At 42.2% G+C, this 20,866-nt stretch overlaps 1 protein-coding gene across 4 annotated transcripts in view; it reads left to right on the top strand.

Annotated features, from left to right (window-relative positions):
- The window catches only part of SPON1 (spondin 1), a 460,458-nt gene that overhangs the window by 161,040 nt on the left and 278,552 nt on the right, over positions 1-20,866 (top strand). For all 4 annotated transcript variants that reach the window (XM_081545084.1, XM_081545085.1, XM_081545082.1 and 1 more), the window contains one exon: positions 18,271-18,377. Coding sequence is in view for 2 of the 4 variants with exons in the window: in XM_081545082.1 (XP_081401208.1) it covers positions 18,271-18,377 (107 nt within the window). In the remaining 2 variants the exon portion in view is untranslated. The remainder of the gene's footprint in view (positions 1-18,270; positions 18,378-20,866) is intronic.

Below are 20,866 nucleotides of genomic sequence, written 5' to 3'. Positions count from 1 at the left end.
AGCCAGTCCTCTCCTTGGACTGGAGGGAAGTGGGCGTAACCCCACTGGCCTCTTCAGCCCTCCCCCAAACCGAGAACCTGAGTTCCCTGGGAAAACCGCCCCAGCTCCACGTGGCAGCAGCGAAAAGAGGTGGCTCCGCAGTCAGGAGAACCCGGGTTTAGTAGCTGTGTGACCTTGTGCAAGTCCTTTAATTTCTCGGATCCTGTTTCCCAGTTATTGAAAACAGATGTTTGTCCAGCTACCCTGGGCGGTCTTAGGGAGTAAATGAGTGCATAAAGATGAGCGTGCCTGAGCTACAGTGGGTTCCCAGTATATATTAGTTTGAGTTGTCTGTGAGGCCCAAATGGTTTAATGATGGAGGGATGTGCACGGTCAGGTTCATTTTGTTTCTGCCACGTGTGTGTGTGTGTTTAAAAGTAGGTTTTCTCAGCACTCCTTCAAGCCAATCTACCAGTGGATGCCAGTTACCTGGTGCTCATGAAATAATTGAATGAATGAATGCATGAATGATTTCTCCATATTAGGAGGCTTGCTTAAGACTACTTCTAGTTTAGGACCAGGAGAATTTCTTTTGGGGGTAATCGAGGCTAGTCTGCAGCCCAAGAGTCCTACTGGATCTCTCTTCCCATGTGAATCCTCCCAGTTTGGCTGAGCACTGGCAGTGAGGGACCCCAGCACTGAGACAGAGATGCATCTGGGATTCACATGAACAGAGGGTTTCCATGACGGCCTAAGTATCCATGGACAGCAGGTGAAAACTAGGACTAGACTTTCACCTTATAGGTTATGCCAGCCTACAATGTTAGTCTTGAACTGTGATGCCCGACTCAGGCTGTTGGTGGGTAAGCATCTTACCTCTTTTCTGGTGGCTAAGAGATCTTGCAAGAAAGATCTTGCAGGAACTAGGCTAGTGCCTTCTGAGTCAATACTTTGGATTAGCAAACCTGATTCCGCCACTCAAAGTTAGGAAGAAAAGGACACTGGCCTGGTCTGTGACATTTTCTGTTGGCTTATACTTTCTTAGAATAGTTACGTTAGAAGTAAATCTAATACATTCTGCTCCGGGTATTGACTTAGGGCTGTGGAAATTAACATTCCCTTGGTGTTCTGTTTGCTTTTTAATTTTTTACTGAATTAGCACCCCTCACAATCTTTGGAATCAATGACCTGTTTTCCTGCCTCAGACCTTTGTCCTCAGGATTCCAGTTCATCCCCACAGAGCTTCCACTCTCCATGCCCCAACTCCCACCCTCCCGTCTCAGCATATCCTTTAGATATTCTAGACTGGAGTAAAATGGTCACTATTAAAAAAAATTGAAGCGTGGGGTTTCTTCTCAACAGTCAGGACCCAATTGAGATGATGATTCAGCCTTTTCCCAAGTGTTAGTACTATATTGACTGCCTCCTCTCTCCCACCACATCTCTACCCTCCCGCCTTCTTTCCCTCAATACCACTCCCTCTGCAATAATTGTGCTTTAGAAAGCTCTGAAAGGCCTGCTCTGTTTCTGACCATGGCCTCCTTTGAAAAAGAGATTACAGTGATTAAAAATAACAAGTTGAGGATCCTCAAGGGGCTTCCCTTATAGGAGGACAATTTGCAGGACCAGTCATTCCCAGATCACAATTTCAAGCCAAATAGAAGAAAATCAGCTGAAATGTTCAAGAATTGATTGAAAATAAGAGACTCTTTTGTCTGTCCAAAGGTCTGTTTATTAGGAAAATAAAGCCAGACCCTGGCTAATGAGAGTGGCTTTTCCTAGATGCTCTTTAAAGGGAAATTTCAAGGAACTTGATGGGGAAAGAATGTCCAGGCAAGATTTCAAAAGCTTGTCCAACTTCAAGCATAATTAAGGGATTTATTCTAAACAGGGAGGTTTGGAGACCTCCAAAGCTGCTTTGCCTTCTCTTTCTTTTTCTCACTCTGGGGCACACACTGCCATAAGAATGTGTGTCCCAGGGTGTCGCATCTCCACCTGGTAGAAAGAACACAGGCTTTGATGTTGGCTGGGTCTGTTTCCACTCTGGCTCAGTCACACATTCACTGTGTGACCATAGGCAGGCCACTTTACCTTCCTGAGCTGCAGTTTCTCCACCTGTAAAATGAGACAGCTTCTCCCACCGGCCTGGTGTTGCTGTGAGAATTAGAAATAATCCATGTCAAAAGAAACTGTCATACAGTAGGATATATTTTATATTTATTTATTTATATATACATGCACATACACACATACATACATACATACATACATATATATAATGTTATGACATCAGTTATTTTGGAAATAGAAAAATACTTGGCAGCTAACACTGGATGAATCATTGTGTTAAGTGCTTCCTACTCATCTCACATATTCCTTCCAGTACTTTGGGGCAATTTACTATTTTTATTTTACAGATGAGGACACTAAGCCTCAATAATCAGTGGAGTAAGGATATAAACTAACGGATGTCTACCTGCTAAATCTGTACTCTTAACTAGTTTTCTGTACTGATTCAATAAAATGAATTAGTGGAATGAATTCACCCTGCTACCCTCAGTCTTCTGGGTGGTGTGTCTTTGTTGAAGGAAAACAGCAACAACAAATCAAGATAATAACTGACATATCTTGGGACACTAAGTCTGAAGTGATGGGTCCTTATTTACATTTGCTTTTTTCTTCTTGCAGATTTCAGTATTGCATTTGCCCATAAACCAAAAGATTAATTTAGAAACATGAAAAACCTTGCCAGATTTTGGCCAATTCCTTTTGTTTGTAGGGAAACAGAAACAAATTGGAAAGAGAAAAACCTTAATATGACTTTTGTTTTATTTTTACATGCAGATATTATATTACCATATCAGTAAAATTATATGTTTGAAAAGCATATACATAGAATATGAAAAACTTAAGCTGGATGAGGTCTTTTAAATAAACTTTATGTAGTGGTTTTTTAGAATTAAGCACTGCTGATGATATTGTAATTATTTATAAGTGACCCTCTTGTTTCCTCTTTTTATTATATAACTTTAATTTTTAACTTTTGCTCTCTTTTTATAAGTATTTAGTTCAAATCGATGATAAAAATTAAAAAGATGAACACATATATAAATGCTTAATGATTGTGGGGCTTGTTGCTTTGAGTTTGATGAAACACAAAAATCAGAGCATACAAAAAATGAAAGCATATAAATTAACATTTTTCAAGGTTTAAAGCTTGAGTACTTACCTATACAAGTTAAGTTGTCCCTCTCCAGCTGGCTGACTGAACTGGAACAAGAGATTATAATTGTTGATATGTTTACAAACATGCTGTTTGCTTATTATACAAAGAATGGCAGATGTACATCAATACCAATTTCTGTAGAGGAAAAAACTTTAGCCATCTTGTATTAATCAGGATACAGGCTAAGCTCATTACAAAAAGACCAGAAAATACAATATTTTAAATGAGAGGTAAATGGGAAGTCCGAGATGATGGGCAGCTTGCTCCACGTGGCCACCCAGGAACCCAGGCTCCTTCTATCTTGTTGCTCTGCCATCTTCCAGCACTCTGCAGTCCAGAAGTAGCCACAAGTCATGGTAACTGAAACATGGCTAGGCCAAATTAAGCTGTGTTATAAATGTAAGACACACACTAGTTGTTGAATAATTAGTATGAGAAAAAGAATAAACTTCTCATTAGCAATATTTTGTATTGGTAACATGTTGAAATGATACTTGTTGTTGTTTAGTTGCTAAGTTGTGTCCAACTCTTTGCGACTGCATGGACTGTAGGCCGCCAGACTCCTTTGTTCATGGGATTTTCTGGGCAAGAATACTGGAGTGGGTTGCCATTTCCTTCTCTAGGGAATCTTACTGACCCATCTCCTGTTTGCAGGCAGAATCTTTGTACCACTGAGCCACCAGGGAAGCCCCAATAACTGTATATGCAAGCTAAATAAAATATAGTTAAAATTAATTTTACTTGTTTTTCATTTGTTTCTACTGGACACTTATTAACAAGTAAAATGACTTTCCCCTGGGAAAATAATGTCTCACGTTCTCTTACTCAGTGACGGGTCATCTAGGTGAGTTTTCTCAATGGTGTGTGAATCAGTAGAGGAAAGAAGTGTTGGGGTGTGTGTGTGTGTGTGTGTGTGTGTGTGTGTGTGTGTGTGTGTGTGTGTGTGTGTGTGTGTGTGTGTGTGTGTGTATACATGTGCTTGCATGTGATGTGCTGATAGGGTTCATTCCGAGAAGAAAAAAAGGGGCCAATATGTCAGAATAGCTTGTCTGTCTCACTCTCTTCCTCAGTAAAGGAGGAAGCAGCAAGGAAAGAAAGGATGAGGAAGAAGTTGGTAAAGCAAGAAAATGCAAGAGAGGGAGATGAAAAAAGAGAAGAGGGGGAAGCAGGAGAAAGAGAGGAAGGGGGAAGGAGGAAGAAAAACTTCACTGGGACATACATTTAGAATGAAAAAGAACTAATTTACATTTTTTTTTAGAGTTTTAAAGTCTTAATGAAGAGTATAATTTTCATCCTCTTAATGGATAATTTCCCTTCAAATCAGACCCAATCGATCTGGTATTGTTTTATTAAGATTAATTTTAAAATAAGTGCTCTTAATTTGCTATGGAATTTACTAAATTTTCTGATGTCAAAGTTTTTTAATTGATATAGTTGATTTACATTGTTGTTAGTTTCAGGTGTACAACATAATGAATCTATATATACATATATTCTATATATACATACATACATGTGTGTTTTTCAAGAGAAGAGTCCTATCTTACTTGAGGGTTAGATTCAAGAGTCATTATGGAAAACAAAAATGACATAAGTGAAAATTACTCCTTCAAAATCCTTTGCAGTTGTACATAAATGATCACAAGGATACTAGATTCAATCTGGCCTTATTTATGTACCGCTGCAGATAGTTTTGTTAGTGGGGAATAGAAACATACTGATATTTCTCAGGAAGTCCAGCATCTACTTTTCCCTCCAACATTGCAAGAGACCCATGTTTCCTCTGTTGAATACTGTATAAAACCGTTGGTTTGCTTGTCCTCAGACACTGACGTGACAAGTACGAAATACTCACCATCTGATGAGCTGAGAGAACCAAGAGTCCCAGCTCATGCTCAGTCAGGCACATGAATACATGTATGTGCATGAGTGAGCATGAGCTGGGAAGTGGCAAGTGGCCCAAATGGTCTCAGACATTATTTCCTCTCTCTGTTTTTAATCTGATGGTGTGCAGTTGTGTCTGACTCCAGTCATATGCACTTCTCTGGAGCACCTACTATGTCAGAGAGCTCACCATGTCACATAAAGCTTTCTCTGTGGCTGACTAGCTCTTGCTGGTTTAAAACTTCCTGTTTTTACTGGGTATCTTGGCTGGGCTGGAGTTGAGGCTAAGATAGGAAGAGTAAGCAGTTAACACCCCAAGAAGGTCTTTTTGAGCTCTACATAGACAAGGCTTCTAACTTTCACAGAGTATTCAAAACTGCCATGAAAAGTTCAGGGAAACTTTAAACAGGGACCTGCTCACATCCACTGATTTGCTGGGGTCCGGGAGACCCATGGGAAATAACCTGGGTCCTGTCTACTGTTGTAGTTCTGATGTTTGCAAACACAGACCAGGTGAGAGGGAGGAAGGACAGGGAAGGGCTGCAAGTACAAAACACTGTGTGAGGTGGATGGGAGTGTGGGAGGATGGGCAGATGCAGTCGTGGGGAGACCTGAATTCTCGGTGCTGCAGGAAGCTCTTCTGATGTTCCTCTTCTTTCCCTCTTCTTCCTTTTCCCCCCTCTCCTTCTCTCTCTCCATTTTCTTTTCCTCCTTTTCTTTTTCCACCACCTCCTCACAGCAGCAACCCTGCCCTTTGAATTTCCCAAATACACCGATCTCATTCCCACCCCAGGGCCTTTGTATATGCTCTTATCCATGCCTAGAATGTCCTCCCCCTGATCTCTCTATGGCTCACTCTTGTCTTTTATGTCTCAGCTCAGATGTCATCTCTTTAAAGAGGCTTCTCTGACCACCAATTTATGTTTCCCATTACTTTTGCCTGGTTTTATTTTCTTCATAGCCCTGAACCACTCTCTGAAATGAGTTTGTTTATCATCTGCTTCCTTAAGTTAGAACACAAGCTTTATGAGAGCGAAGACTTGTCCTTTCTTATTGGCTACTTTATCGCCAGCACCCAGAACATTGTGTGGCCATCACAGGCACTAAATCATTATTTATAGAAAAATGAAAGTATTGTTTAAATCCCAAGAACCCCTCTAAGAGAGAGATGTGAGATCTCCCTTTAATAGAGCTGGATAGAAGGAAAGAACAGCATTTCTCCCTCTGCCAGACAGAGGTGAGGCCAAGAGATGGGGACAGATGGCGAGGATCTCCAGGTGGTGGCAGCAGAGAGAAAGGATGCTCAGTGCCCTGGGGGTATTGGCTGGAGCCTGAGGGCTGGCAGATGGTCTGGGTCCAGGGTGAAGTCTGTTGGAAGGGAAGGACTGGCAGTCCTGTGCATGGTGGAAAGCGGGATTGTTGATGGTTCAGAAGTGAGGAGCACATGGACAGCAGGCAAGAGAGCAAAGGGAAGCAGCTGCCAGCCTCAGATGCTGACTCTGACTACATGGAGAAGAGGGCACAGAAGATTGTTGAGCCCTCAAACCTAGACACCAGTTATTAAAGTGACTTTCCCTAAAATCAGCACTTTGTGGAGTCATTTGTGTGGTTTCCAAACCTAGCTATGCGTCAGAATCACTTGAAAAGTTAAATATATATACACACACACACACATATTATATATACATATATATATCTTCACTGGCCCCACCCTAACAAAAGGCTTAATTCCAGAAATCTATATCCTTTCTTTCTATCTTTTTTTAAAGCAAGATGATGAGACACAAAGAGAAGGTGGTGACTTCTCTGTGACTGTGCGTCCCCATCCCCATGTCTCCAAGCCCTACCCCCAGCCTCCGAATCCCACATACTTTAGCACCAGGTCACATCACTGCCCTGTCCTGTTACTGTCAACACAGTGGCCAGTGGCATGTTCTCAAAACTGACAACACAGTGGTGGCATTCCCTTGTCTTGGCTGTGAAATGGTGGGAGGGAAGAGCTGTGAGCTTCCTCTAGGTGAGAACACTCACAGATCGGTGGAGGCTGAGCCGTGGTGGACTGTGTTGTATTGTACTTCTCGGCTGCCAAGATTGCCTCACGGGTAACTTCTACTCATTGTTGGGGGTCTGTCTTCTGGAGTCCAGCAAAGTAAGGTCTCCCCTTGGCCATATGTCAGACCTTGAGGTGTTTGTGGAGAAACAGCTGCCATAAGTTCTGATTAAATTGCTTGTTTCTTCAACCATTCTTTGTAGGACCCTGTTTCTTATTCCCTGCACCTTAGACTCCAGATGTGCTCTGATAGGGAGAGAACATGGTGGAAGGATTATCTCCCTTGTTCTGGACACTGTGTTTGTGTTAAGCTTGCCAGGTCTCGTGTTCGCTGTTTTGGCAGCTGTGTCATATTCTGGAATCACACTGAGCTTGCAGCCAGCAAAAAATTCCTAAGATTTGATGGGAAGGCTTGCTGCCCTCCTTTCCCTGTGCTAGTGAAACTGGTCCTTGAATATCAGCTTTGACATGATTCCCCATTAGACTTAATCCAGCATGTTTGGGCCCATCTTTGTAGCTGTCAACCATTCATGAATCTGGATTCTGTCACTGAGTGACCTATTCACATAATCTAATTTTGGATCATCCACAGTTTTGACAAGCAAGCCTTAGAAGTCTTTATCTAAGAAGTTGGTAAGAATGATGAGCAGGTCATTCTTAGGACAGAGCATTCTGACCTGCCTTAAAATCTTTCTCTAAAAAGCTGACATCCAGTTAAAATAGCCTGGAAGTCAACTAATTTTCTGTTACCTCAATGGCATTTAAATACTAACTGCCACCCTGCTGGTCAACCACCTCAGTTTAGTTACAGATACTGTTTATTTAGCTTGTTAATGAATCTTACAGTCTAGGTCGAATTATTTTCTTTTTTGCTCCCAAATTAGTCCAGAGTCTTTCCACTGCAAGTAACAGGAACAAAATCTAACTAAAGCAAAAAATAGAATTATTGAGCCCTATATTTGGGAAGTCCAGGGGTGGATCTGGCTTCAGGTTTAAATGGATCTAGGGACTTGAACAAAGTTCTCTCTCTTTCTCTTTTTCTCTCCCTTTTCCTTTCCTCTCCATTGTTTCCAGTCCCTTTTTTTGGCCTTCTCTCTCCTTCCATCCTTTATCTCTTGGCTGTATTTTTGTGTGTTGACACAGTTTTTCTTACTGCAGATAAACTTTCTCTAGGGAATGCCAGGGAAAGTAACTGTTAACAACCTTCAGTGAAAAGTCTTTCAGTCAGTTCTGTAAGTGAAATAAAAGTGCTTTTCCCTTTAATTCCAAACTAAAAAATTCCAGGGAAGGGTTCTGATAGGTCACATACCCAGGGGAATGGGATATGTTACAATATGGAGGTAAATTGCTTCTGTGTCACTTCTGTGACTTGGTATTTCAGGAGGGAGAAGGGGGACAATGATTGGCAACCCCAAAGATTACATGGTCAGAGGAAAGGGAGATGTCTTAGACAGCATGTGTTCCTTAGAACTTCCTTCCCTAGTCCGAATCCCCAGCTGCATTCTCTTGGCTGATATATCTCTGATTCCTCAGGAGCATCCTTCCCATTCATTCCTCTTCCCATCTACATATTGGTCAGCTCAGGACCCATTCACCTGGCTCCCAGCTATTCCACAATGAGGGAGCACATGGGAGAAAGAATGAACTTCTATTGAGTTGTTACAATGTACTTTGTATACCTTATCTTCTTTAGTCTTTATGACAAATGCATGAAATGATAGTGATGATCCCTCTTTTAGAGAGGAGAGGAAATTCATTTATCTTTAAATATATTTTATTAATTTAGCAAAATTTATAAATACTTAATATTATAAATATTCATTAATTAGTTGTCATAATAACAATATAAATACTATTAGTGCCATTTTACAGGAGATTTTCAGGTGAGATAATGAGAAGTTAAATAATCAGCCCAAGGTAATACGTAGAAAGCAGAGGGCATGGCAACCCACTCCAGTGTTCTTGCCTGGAGAGTTCCCATGGACAGAGGAGCCTGGTGGGCTACAGTTCATGGGGTCACAAAGAGTCAGACACAACTAAGTGACTAAGCACAGCACAGAAAAATGTAGAAAACAGGAATTTGAACCCTGATCTGTTAGCTATATCCATAGCTACAGCCCTTAAAACCTTAAATATGCATGATCTTTAGTTTTGAATGGGAGGGAGTTCATCTCTCCCAGGGAATGTTGGGAGCATTCACTGAGGGAGATCACCCAAGAGAACAGCATAAGCCAACCCTACCCCATGACTTGCTCACCCTCTATCACCCAGGACTTGTAATCCTGCCTTCGTATTTGCCAACCTGTCAGCAGCATCTTCTGCCTACTCCTGGCTAGGTGGGCTGAACTGCCAGTTTCTAAGTGAGGCGTGTTAGTCGCAGCTGTCCGGAGCTCCACAAGTTGTACAGAATCAGGATGGGACCACTATAGCTAATGTAATACTCCAGCAGCCCTTACAGCCAACCCCATGTTACAAGATAAGGCAGAAGCTCAAGTTCATTGTTGCTGATATGTGGGGCATGAAGACTGGGCATCTCAGTAACATAGAATAGGTGGCTGGCAGGGGCTGGCCTTGTAATGGAACTGGAATCTGGTTCAAGATCATCTCATTGAGGTTGGGACTGGAAGGGTCTGAAGCCCAGAGGTAGGGTGGGGAGAGTGGCCTAGACAAGATCCAGTGATGACAACAGGCATAGCAGATGCCCTGAGGTTTATATTAGGGGGTTGACAAACCAACATTTGAAGGGCCAGAAGGTTCTTTGGGAATTAGATGGGACTGGAGTTTTCATATACTTAGGAGTGGAGAACTCCACCTTAGGTGGAGATCTGAGGCCAGGCCCCAATAAGAAACATCAGTCCTCATATAAACAAGGCGGGCCAGAGAGGCTCTTGCCACTGAGCTGGTTTTTAGGGAAAGGTTGTAATCCATCTTCCAGCCTGGTTTTCCTAAAACATAAATTAATATGACATTCCCCAACTCAAACCCTCCATTGTGTCCTTGTCACCTCCAGAGTGGTATCCACACTTCTTAGCAAGACTTCAAAAAGATGCTTCTCCTCTTCCTCTCCTAGCTTCTTATAATATCCTCCCTCCCAGCTTGCAACTAATAAAATACAGAATTACTTCTGTTTTCCAAAGCCAAAGCTGGCCCACCATGCCTTTCCCTCTCTCTGAGATGCTGTGGTTCCTCTTGTCCACTAGACAAACTCATACTTCATTCAATTTGCAGCTCAAATGCCATTTTCTCCATGAATCTCCTTGAATTCCCCCAGTAGACTCAGATGTTCCCTCCTCTGGGATCCCAGAGCACTTCATTCATACATCCATAACACCCATCATGTAAAAATACCTGCCAATGCAGCCTTTTCTCCCAGCTCTTAGATTGTGTGCTTCTAGAAGGCAAAGGCTGGGTCTTTTCTCCGTGTGTCTCTAGAGACGTAGTTCAAGACAGAATGGGTCTGTGTTCTCATAAAGTTTACAAGTTATTAGAGGAGACCAGCATTTAACAAATAACGCACAAATATTTAATTAAGATTGGGTGAGAAGTATTCAAGGGAGGAAAAAAAGATGTGTTGAAAGGCTATATTGTGAGGGGGTGGGAGGGGCTGAGAGGCCATCATGAGGCTCACTCTCTAGGGCGGGAGGAGCTGCAAGAAGACTCAGTTAATTATAAAGACTTATCCACACCTTCGCAGAACCTGGCCCTGTGACTGTCAGCCCCAAAGACAATGAACTCCACTACAATCCCCTCAGTGGTCCTCCATTGTCACCTAATAGTTTTTCTCTGGAGACTCAGCCTCTGGAGATTGACCCTGAGGACCAGCTTTTTAAAACTCATTGTTGGTTAATCAGTTTGCTGAGTGTCATGATCTTTATCATCATCATCATCCATCATCATTTTAATCATCATCTTCATTCCCAACATCACCGAGACCACCATCATCATCCTTTACAATTTTGAATCCTTTATATATATGCCAGGCACTGTGGTAAATGTTTATTTAGTCATCTTTACATTCCTAAAGAGAGGTAATATCATTAACCCCATTTTTTAAAAAATGAGTAACAGGGAGGTTAAATACGGTCATATTTAGTGGTTGCTCTGGGACTCTAATCTGAAATCTTTGCTTTTAACCAGTAACTTGTATATGTTTACAGAGTGGCTCCAAATGGACTTTTAAAAAATTTTTAATTTTAATCCTTCATAAGCTTTTTTCGTTAATTTCCTGGGTCTCTTAATGACCTCTCTTGGTAAGCACTTGGGAGGAGCCATTAGAGAGGAGATGCTATTATTTATTGCCAAGCAGTTGTCTTCAGTCATTACTGGGACTCAGAACACACTGCTCATTTGTTCCTTTGAGGAGTCATATACTGGGGCTCACTAGAGGGATGGGGATCTCCTCTCTTCCTTCAAATTACACTGTGTAACAGTCATCACCACTGATAATTATGGCTTGAAACACCAAGTTCAGCCTCCAGAGCCTCCATCTTCTAGATTGTATTCGATAACGTAAAGTAAAACCTTAGCTTTCTAGAACCTACAGGAATTCATCATTCTGGGAAGCTGAGTTTATGGGTAGCCCTTTAAGTGCTCTGCACAGATATACAAAAAGAATCATACTTATCATTCAGAAACATTGTTTAATAATATTCTTATCAAAATAAAATTTTAATACAGAAAAGTTCACAAATCTGCATCTTGGTGAAGTATCACTTGTTGAATACACTCATGCAACTGGCACCCAGATCAAGAAATAGAAGGACCTGCACTTCAGAAACACTTCTTGTGTCCCCTCCCCAGATCAGCACTGCCTCCCCCTTTCCACAGTTGAAAGCACTGACCTGACCTCTAGGATCATAGATGATTACTTTTCCTGGTTTTGGACTTCATATAAATGTCATCGTACTTTTTGTATTCTTTTGTGTCTGTCTACTTTCACTTAAGATTGTTTGTGAGATAATCCCTGCTGTTGTAGGTAGTAGTAATTTATTTATTTTTGAATGAAAGGTGCTACTACAAATGATGCTACCATGAATATCTGGTAGGTGTCATTTGGCGCTCATATGTCTGCGTTTCTGTTGATTTAGGAGTGGCAGTACTGGGTCATAGGGAATGTACAAGCTCAGATTCAGTAAATACTGCTGAAGAGTTTTCCAGGGAAGATGGCTCATTTTCAGCTCATCAACTGAGTGTGAGAGTTCCAGTTAAGGACATTTAATAATGTTAATCCTTTTAAGGTTAGTCAGTCTGGTGGACATGTGGTGGTATTTTACTGTGGATTTAATTTGTATTTCCTCACTGACAAATGAGGTTGAGTGCCTTTCGTATGTTTACTAGCCATTTGGCACCTTCTTTTGTGAACTTTCTGGAGAAGGAAATGGCAGCCCATTCCAGTATTCTTGTCTGGAGAATTCCAAGAGGAGTCTGGTGGGCTACAGTCTATGCAGTCACAAAGAGTTGGACACAACTGAGTGACTAACACTTTTTGTGAAGTACTAGTTCAAGTGATTTGCCTATTTTTTTACTTTGGGCTGTCTTTTTCTTATTGATCTTTGAGAGTTCTTTATATATTTTGGATAAAAGTTTCTGGTTATACGTATTGCCAATACCTCCTTTCACACCATAGCTTACATTTTATCAAAATTTTATCAAAAGACATTGTTATCATTCCATTTACACATCTGCTTTATCATCAGTGTTTTAAATGTTCTATTATAAAAAACTTTCTCATGCCACGATCATTATGCTACTTTCTAAAACCTTATTGTTTCCTTTTCACATTTCGCTCTACAATCCATGTGAAATTTCGTGTATGATGTGAGGTAAAGACCAAGATTCACCTTTTTATGTACCATTATCCTATTGTTTAAGTTGCTCCCACATGTCTGACTGTTTCCTAATTGTCACTGAAAATATCTTCTTTCCCCCACTACTCTGCAGTACACCCTTAACCACAAATCAAGTTTATATGTATTTGTGGAACTTTATCTGGACCTCAAACTATTCAATTGGCCTATTTTTCTTTCCCTGCTATAGTACACAGGCTTAATTTCTATAGCTGCATTGTCTCAATAACTGGTAGTATAAGTCATCCCACTTTGCCTTTCTTTCTCCAGGTTGCCTTATATATTTTTGGCCCTCTGCACATGTAAATTTTAGAATTGACTTGTCAATATCACAAAATCATGCTGTGATTTTAATGTAAGTTGCACTAAATTTATAAATCAATTTGAGAAGAATTGACATCTTTACAACACTGATTCTACTAGTCCATGAATATGATTCAGTAAATGTAATTACATACCAACTCTTCTATTCACTGTGCTGGGCTAAGATGTGATTCTTACCTTTGAAGGACTTACAAATAGGTAAACAAATACTTGCACACAAAATATTTAACATGATCATCTCATCACTGATAATAGTAAGAGCTGATATTTATTGTATCTGTTATCTGCCAACAATGGTTTTAAGGACTTTCATGCATTATTTATGCTTCACATTGATATGTTGAGGTAAATACTGTTATTAGGCCCATTGTATCAGTCAGTTCAGTAGCTCAGTTGTGTCCGACTCTTTGCGACCCTATGGACTAGCACACCAGGGTTCCCTGTCCATCACCAACTCCCAGAGCTTGCTCAAACTCATGTCCATTGAGTCAGTGATGCCATCCAATCATCTCATCCTCTGTCATCCCCTTCTCCTCCTGCCTTCAATCTTCCCCAGCGTCAGGGTCTTTTCAAATGAGTCAGTTCTTCGCATCAGGCGACCAAAGTATTAGAGTTTCAGCTTCAGCATCAGTCCTTCCAATGAATACTCAGGACTGATTTCCTTTAGGATTGACTGGTTGGATCTCTTTGCAGTCCAAGGGACTCTCAAGAGTCTTCTCCAACACCACAGTTCAAAAGCATCAGTTCTTCAGCACTCAACTTTCTTTATGGTCCAACTCTCACATCCATATGTGACAACTGGAAAAACCATGGACCTTTGTGAACAAAGTAATGTCTCTGCTTTTTAATATCCTGTCTAGGTTGGTCATAGCTTTTCTTCCAAGGAGCAAATGTCTTTTAATTTCATGGCTGCAGTCACCATCTGCTGTGATTTTGGAGGCCAAGAAAATAAAGTCTGTCACTGTTTCCATTGTTTTCCCGTCTATTTGCTATGAAGTGATGGGACCAGATGCCATGATGTTCATTTTTTGAATGTTGAGTTTTAAGCCAGCTTTTTCACTTTCCTCTTACACTTTCATCAAGAGACTCTTCAGTTCCTCTTCACTTTCTGCCATAAGAGTGGTGTCATTTACATATCTGAAGTGATTGATATTTCTCCTGGCAACCTTGTTTCCAGCTTGTGCTTCATCCAGCCCTGCATTTCACATGATGTACTCTGCATATAAGTTAAATAAGCAGGGTGACAATATACAGCCTTGACGTACTCCTTTCCCAGTTTGAAACCAGTCTGTTGTTCCATGTCTGGAATTTTAACAAGGTCCAAGGAAAAAGAGCACCCAGGTCTTGATGGGGCAGTCAAAGGAAACATTACAGAAAAGATGAAAATTTAGCTGATTTCTAAAAACGTTTGCCAGGAATGGAGGAGGTGGAACATTCCAGGTGTATGAATAGCCAAGTGGAAAAAAATAATACTGTAGGATGAAATGATATGGCTTTTCAAGAAACTGTCAGTGAGAGGGTCCCAGGACTGAAATGTGGTGTAGCAGGGAATGGAAATATGGTTGGTGAAGCTTCCCGGAGGGGCAGAGTCTGTGGCCCATCAGTCTATGGAGTTTGAGCTGTAGCCCGAAGTCACTGACTGTGCAGCAGAGACTGAGGGTCTAGCTTAGGTTGGGTTCCTCAGAAGCAGATATGATTCATTTCTTAGGTTTCCTGTGTATAGTACCATAAACCAGTGGCTTAAAACAACAGAAATATATTTGTTCACAGTTCTCAGGGCGAAAAGTCTGAACTCAAGATGTTGTCAGAGTTGTTTCCTTTTGGAGGCTCCAAGGAGTTTCTTCCTCGCCTCTCCAAGCCTCCGGTGGCGGTCCTTGCCATTCGCTGGCTTGCGGGTGCCTCCCTCCCATCTCTGCTTCGTCATCACTTGTCATTCTTCCCTGTGTGTCTCTGCGTCTCTTTATCTAAGGACATTGGCCATGGGGACTTGGACCAATGCACTTGGACTTAGGGTCACCTTAATCGAGTGTTATGATCTCATCTTAACTAACTACATCTGCAAAGACCCTATTTCCAAAAAAGGTCACATTTCCAGGAACCTGGGGTTAGGATTTTAACATACATTTTGGGAGGACACAGTTTAACCCAGAACAAACCCTCATGGGAGGATTGGGGTGCAAGTGACTCTTAAAAGAAGTACTCCCAGGGGGAGCCAGTAAGGGCTTGGGGGCCTGGGACAGAGGAGGAAGAAACCTCACCAGGCCATGACACCGGGTGAGCTCTGATCCTGCAGGACCATTTAGAGGTGTCAGATCCTCAGAATCGTCACCTGATGCAAGGGAGCTGGGCCTTTCATGTTGGGCAGAGAGACTCCAGTGACCTGAGGCTGGTCCTTCAGAAATGAACCACAGGTGCCAGCCTCTGGAAGCAAAGGCTCATCAGTACCAGGGCCACGTACCAGGGCCTTTGTACCATGGTACAAAGGAATTTGAGGTGATCTGGGCACAGCCCCTTTACTGTCTGCCTCTTACTCTCTGCTCCCCTTCCTCTAGAAGTGTGTAGGTTGGCTTTGAAGGCCCCTCCACTTTCACTTTTCACTTTCATGCCCTGGAGAAGGAAATGGCAACCCACTCCAGTACTCTTGCCTGGAGATTCCCAGGGATGGGGGAGCCTGGTGGGCTGCCGTCTATGGGGTCGCACAAAGTCGGACATGACTGACGCGACTTAGCAGCAGCAGCACCCCAGCCTAGATAACCTCAGACCTCTGTGGGGCTATCTGTCTATCCCTCAGAGATCTCAGTTCTTTCTCTTGACATCAAAGTCATCAGTTTCTGGGTGCCATTGCTTAGCACCCCACACTTTTTGCTCTTCTCTACTTCATTATTTTTTTTTCTTCTCATCCTTTCTTCCTTACTTTCTATCTAACCTTTTATAGACACTAGTAGCCAATCTTTGTGGTTATTCAGAAACCTAGGTTCCTTCCATCTTGTGGCTCCAATCCTTCTCCTGGGGCATTAGGGTCCTCTGCTGGATTCCCCTGCATGCAGCAGGCAGAGATGGGAGAGGAAGGATGGAGAATCATGTAGAAATTATGGAGGGGCCAGGCAGGAAGTGGCATTCATCCTGTCTGTCCATGTTTTCCACCAGCAGGACTGGGACACAAGCAGACCACACTGCAAAGGAGGCTGGGAGTGTGTTCCAGCTTAGTGCCCACAAGAAATAGGAGGGTTTTGCCACATCCTCAGTTTTCATTCCAATCCCAAAGAAAGGCAATGCCAAAGAATGTTCAAACTACCACACAATTTCACTCATCTCACATGCTAGTAAAGTAATGCTCTAAATTCTCCAAACCAGGCTTCAACAATATGTGAACTGTGAACTTCCAGATGTTCAAGCTGGATTTAGAAAAGGCAGAGGAACCAGAGATCAAATTGCCAACATCTGACGGATCGTCGAAAAAGCAAGAGAGTTCCAGAAAAACATCTATTTCTGCTTCATTGACTATGCCAAAGCCTTTGACTGTGTGGATCACAATAAACTGTGGAAAATTCTGAAAGAGAAGGGAATACCAGAGCACCTGACCTGCCTTTTGAAAAATCTGTACGCAGATCAGGAAGCAACAGTTAGAACTGGACATGGAACAACAGACTGGTTCCAAATAGGAAAAGGAGTATGTCAAAGCTGTATATTGCCACCCTGCTTATTTAACTTATATGCAGAATAAATCATGAGAAATGCTGGGCTGGAAGAAGCACAAGCTGGAATCAAGATTGCCGGGAGAAATATCAATAACCTCAGATATGTAAATGACACCACTCTTATGGCAGAAAGTGAAGAAGAACTAAAGAGCCTCTTGATGAAAGTGAAAGAGGAGAGTAAATATGTTGGCTTAAAGCTCAACATTCAGAAAGCTAAGATCATGGCATCTGGTCCCATCACCTCATGGCAAATAGATGGGGAAACAGTGGAAACAGTGACAGACTTCATTTCTTTGGGCTCCAAAATCACTGCAGATGGTGACTGCAGCCATGCAATTAAAAGACGCTTGCTCCTTGGAAGAAAAGTTATGACCAACCTAGATAGATATTAAAAAGCAGAGACATTACTTTGTCAACAAAGGTCCACATAGTCAAAGCTATGGTTTTTCCAGTAGTCATGTATGGATGTGAGAGTTGGACTATAAAGAAAGCTGAGCGCTGAAGAATTGATGCTTTTGAACTGTGGTGTTGGAGAAGACTCTTGAGAGTCCCTTGGACAGCAAGGAGATCCAACCAGTCAATCCTAAAGGAAATCAGTCCTGAATATTCATTGGAAGGACTGATGCTGAAGCTGAAACTTCAATACTTTGGTCACCTGATGCGAAGAGCTGACTCATTTGAAAAGACCGTGATACTGGGGAAGATTGAAGGCAGGAAGAGAAGAGGATGACAGAGGATGAGATAGTTGGATGGCATCACCGACTCGGTGGACATGTTTGAGTAAACTCGGGGAGTTAGTGATGAACAGGGAGGCCTGGTGTGCTGCAGTCCATGGGGTCTCAAAGAGTGAGACATGACTGAGTGACTGAACTGAACTGATAGGAGTTTATGCTGCAAGCACACGAGTCTCTCTTGGGCCAGTCTATGGAAGTATATAACATTAGATAACTGTCAAGACGAGTTGCTGACCATGTACTATTTTTATCAAATTGTGGTTACTAAGAACATTCATCTCAGGCTTGGTTGATTCAACAATTCCCAGTGAGATCACAGTTCAGGTGTTTTAGCAGGTTCTGAAATGTGAGAGGGGGCTGGGTGGTGAGGGTGAAAGTTCATCACTCTACAAAATGAGCCTTTACCACCGTCACCTGCCCCTGCAGCCCACAGGTCTGGGATGCTGATGAGTACTCACATTTATCCATTTGACAAATGGAAGACAGCTGATTCTTGTGCTTACCATCTGCTTTCTTCTTATCTCCACAGTGACGCTTTCAGCTGCCCCTCCCTCCTACTTCAGAGGATTCACGTTAATCGCCCTCAAAGAGAACAGAGAGGGTGATAAGGAGGAAGACCATGCCGGGACCTTCCAGGTAAGAACCCTTCTGGGTTTACCCAGGGTCCTCTGTCGCTCTAGTAGGGAGATGCCAGGTTCAAGGGGGGTGTACCGTGGAGGCCGATGGAAAGGAGAGGGACAGGTATCTGAGCGGGCTTCTTGTGCAATTCCCTTGACCATTGGCCAGGTGGGCCAGGGCCATGGAAAGACCCATAACGGGGTGCGCAGCTGACGCCTCAAGTCTCCCTTAAGGCCGTGGGGCTTGGCCTCCAGGCAGGGCTCTTCTGGGCCTCATGGGGCCTTGGGCAGCAGACAGTCCAGTGTGCTGAGAACTTCCAGAACCCTGGCGAGGCTCCGGCTGTTTTTTCTGTGCAGCCGCTTCTCGATTGACTGGCAATTCTCAAGTGTAAACGGAACAAGAGCTTAGGATGACCAGACTGGAGGGAGTTCAAAGCACAGGAGAAGGACTATTAAGGGAACGAAGAGATTGATTTATGAGGGAAGATTAAAAGAATTAAACATGCTTTGCTTGGCTAAATGAACAGGGCCGAGTTGAAGAGGTGGTAACGGTCTTTAAATGTCAGTCCTCGCAGAGCAGCCTCCTCCAGGGGAGGCCTCATTTGACTTTGTACAAAAGGGCGCAGCAAGACGAAAGTGGGTCAGGAGAAGAAAGGGAATCTCAAAGGCAAGGGCCCTGACAGTGAGTCATATTTGACCGTGCAACATTCTTCCAAGGGAAGTGGCGGGAACATCACCCCCTTTTCAGAGGCTTAGAAAGAGGCCAACGAGTTGTCAGAACACATCCCAGAAGGACTGGGGCCATCCTAGGAGGAGGCCTGGCCAAATCTGCTGTAACCATTTCTCATCTCAAATTTCCATTGTTCTGGAATCCATTTTTATCTGGCATTTGCAAACGCAGAGGGAAAAAAAAAAAACTGAGGAAGAATACTTACACCCGTAGCTGGCTGCTGGGGATTCTGGTACAATTTGTGGGTTCCATGGAGCACCCAAAATATCTTCCTTGTCCAAAGATATCTTTAACCCCTTGTGGGCAGGCTGTAATTTTGAATCCTGTGATTTAAAAAAAACAGCATCCGGTGTTTAGGAATCTAGGCATGTGGCCTAGTGGGACCATTAATTCCATGCTCATTGTAATGTCCTTCTGTGGATCTTGGCATGTATCTGAAGGAATTACTCAGATACAGCCTGTATTTGTTGGGTACTTACCATATGCCAGGCACTTGGTTAATTGCTTTACCTTATCTCAGTTTATCTTAGTTTACCTTATCTTAGTTTAATACTCACAGCAACCAAGTAGATCCAAACTATTACACCTATTTCATAGATCAGGAAATTGAAGCTTGAGAAATTAAATCCCTTGCCTAAAGGGCTAGTAAGTAGTAAGGTCAGGCTTCTCTATCACATGTCTGATTCCAGTGACTAAATGTCTTATAGTCCTGAACGTGCTCCTGGCATAGGTGTGTTTGGACAGTGCATCAGCAAGGTTGTCATTATAGAGAAAGGAAGATTCATGCATGCATTCAACCCATAAGACCACTAAGATGTATCCGCCTTGTTCTTGGAGGTGTGAATGATTTATCAGATTGGGGCAGCTGAGAGATCTAGGTACATTAGTGTCAGGAGGGATCAAGTTCTAAGAAGGGGAAAGGAAGGGGGAGGTGGGAGATGGGAAATGTGATCTTAATATTTATTCAAACAAAATTTATCTGCTTTAAAATGATGCTTAGAAATATATCCCCCAAAAGAGTTGAAAGCAGGGACTTGAACAGATACGTGTACACTAATGTTCATAGCAGCAATATTCATGGCAGCCAAAAGGCAGAAACAATCTAAATATCCATTGATGGATGAATGGATAAACAAAATGTGGTATATACATACAGTGAAATATTATTCACCTTTAAAAAGGGACATTCTGATGTATGCTATAATATGGATGACCCTTGAAGACAGTATGCTAAATGAAATAAGTAGGCACAAAATGACAGATACTGTCTGATGTCACTTATATGAGCTTTATCATCAAGTTTATAGAAACAGAAAGTTGAATGGTGGTTGCTGGGAGATGTGAGAGAAAGGGAAATAGGGAATTATTGATGGACATGTGTGGAGTTTCAATTAGGGAAGATGAAAAAAGTTCTGGAGATAGATGGTGTTGATGCTAGTATAACATATGAATGTACTTAATGCCATGAACTGTATACTTAAAAATGGTCAAAATGGTAAATTTTGTGTACATTCTAGCTTACACACACAAAATAATGCCTAAGTTAGGCCAGTGGGGACATGGTTTCTTTCTTTGATACTGTTTTAATTCAGCAAATTGACAGTCTTCTCCAACTCACTGTTGTTTCTGCTTGGCTTAATCTTGGTCCTGGAAACCAGTTGGTGAATACAGGGCCCTGCTCACATTGGGCAGTAAGTAAATGTCTGTTGAATGAATAAATGAACAAATTATTCTTTCTACTAGTGCCCATAACTCATTCCGATTGGGGATTGTTTCAG

The sequence above is a fragment of the Giraffa tippelskirchi genome, chromosome 11, assembly GCF_054371585.1.
Source record: "Giraffa tippelskirchi isolate mGirTip1 chromosome 11, T2T-mGirTip1v1.2.pri, whole genome shotgun sequence".
NCBI lineage: Eukaryota > Metazoa > Chordata > Mammalia > Artiodactyla > Giraffidae > Giraffa > Giraffa tippelskirchi.
This window is presented reverse-complemented; position numbering and strand designations above follow the sequence as displayed.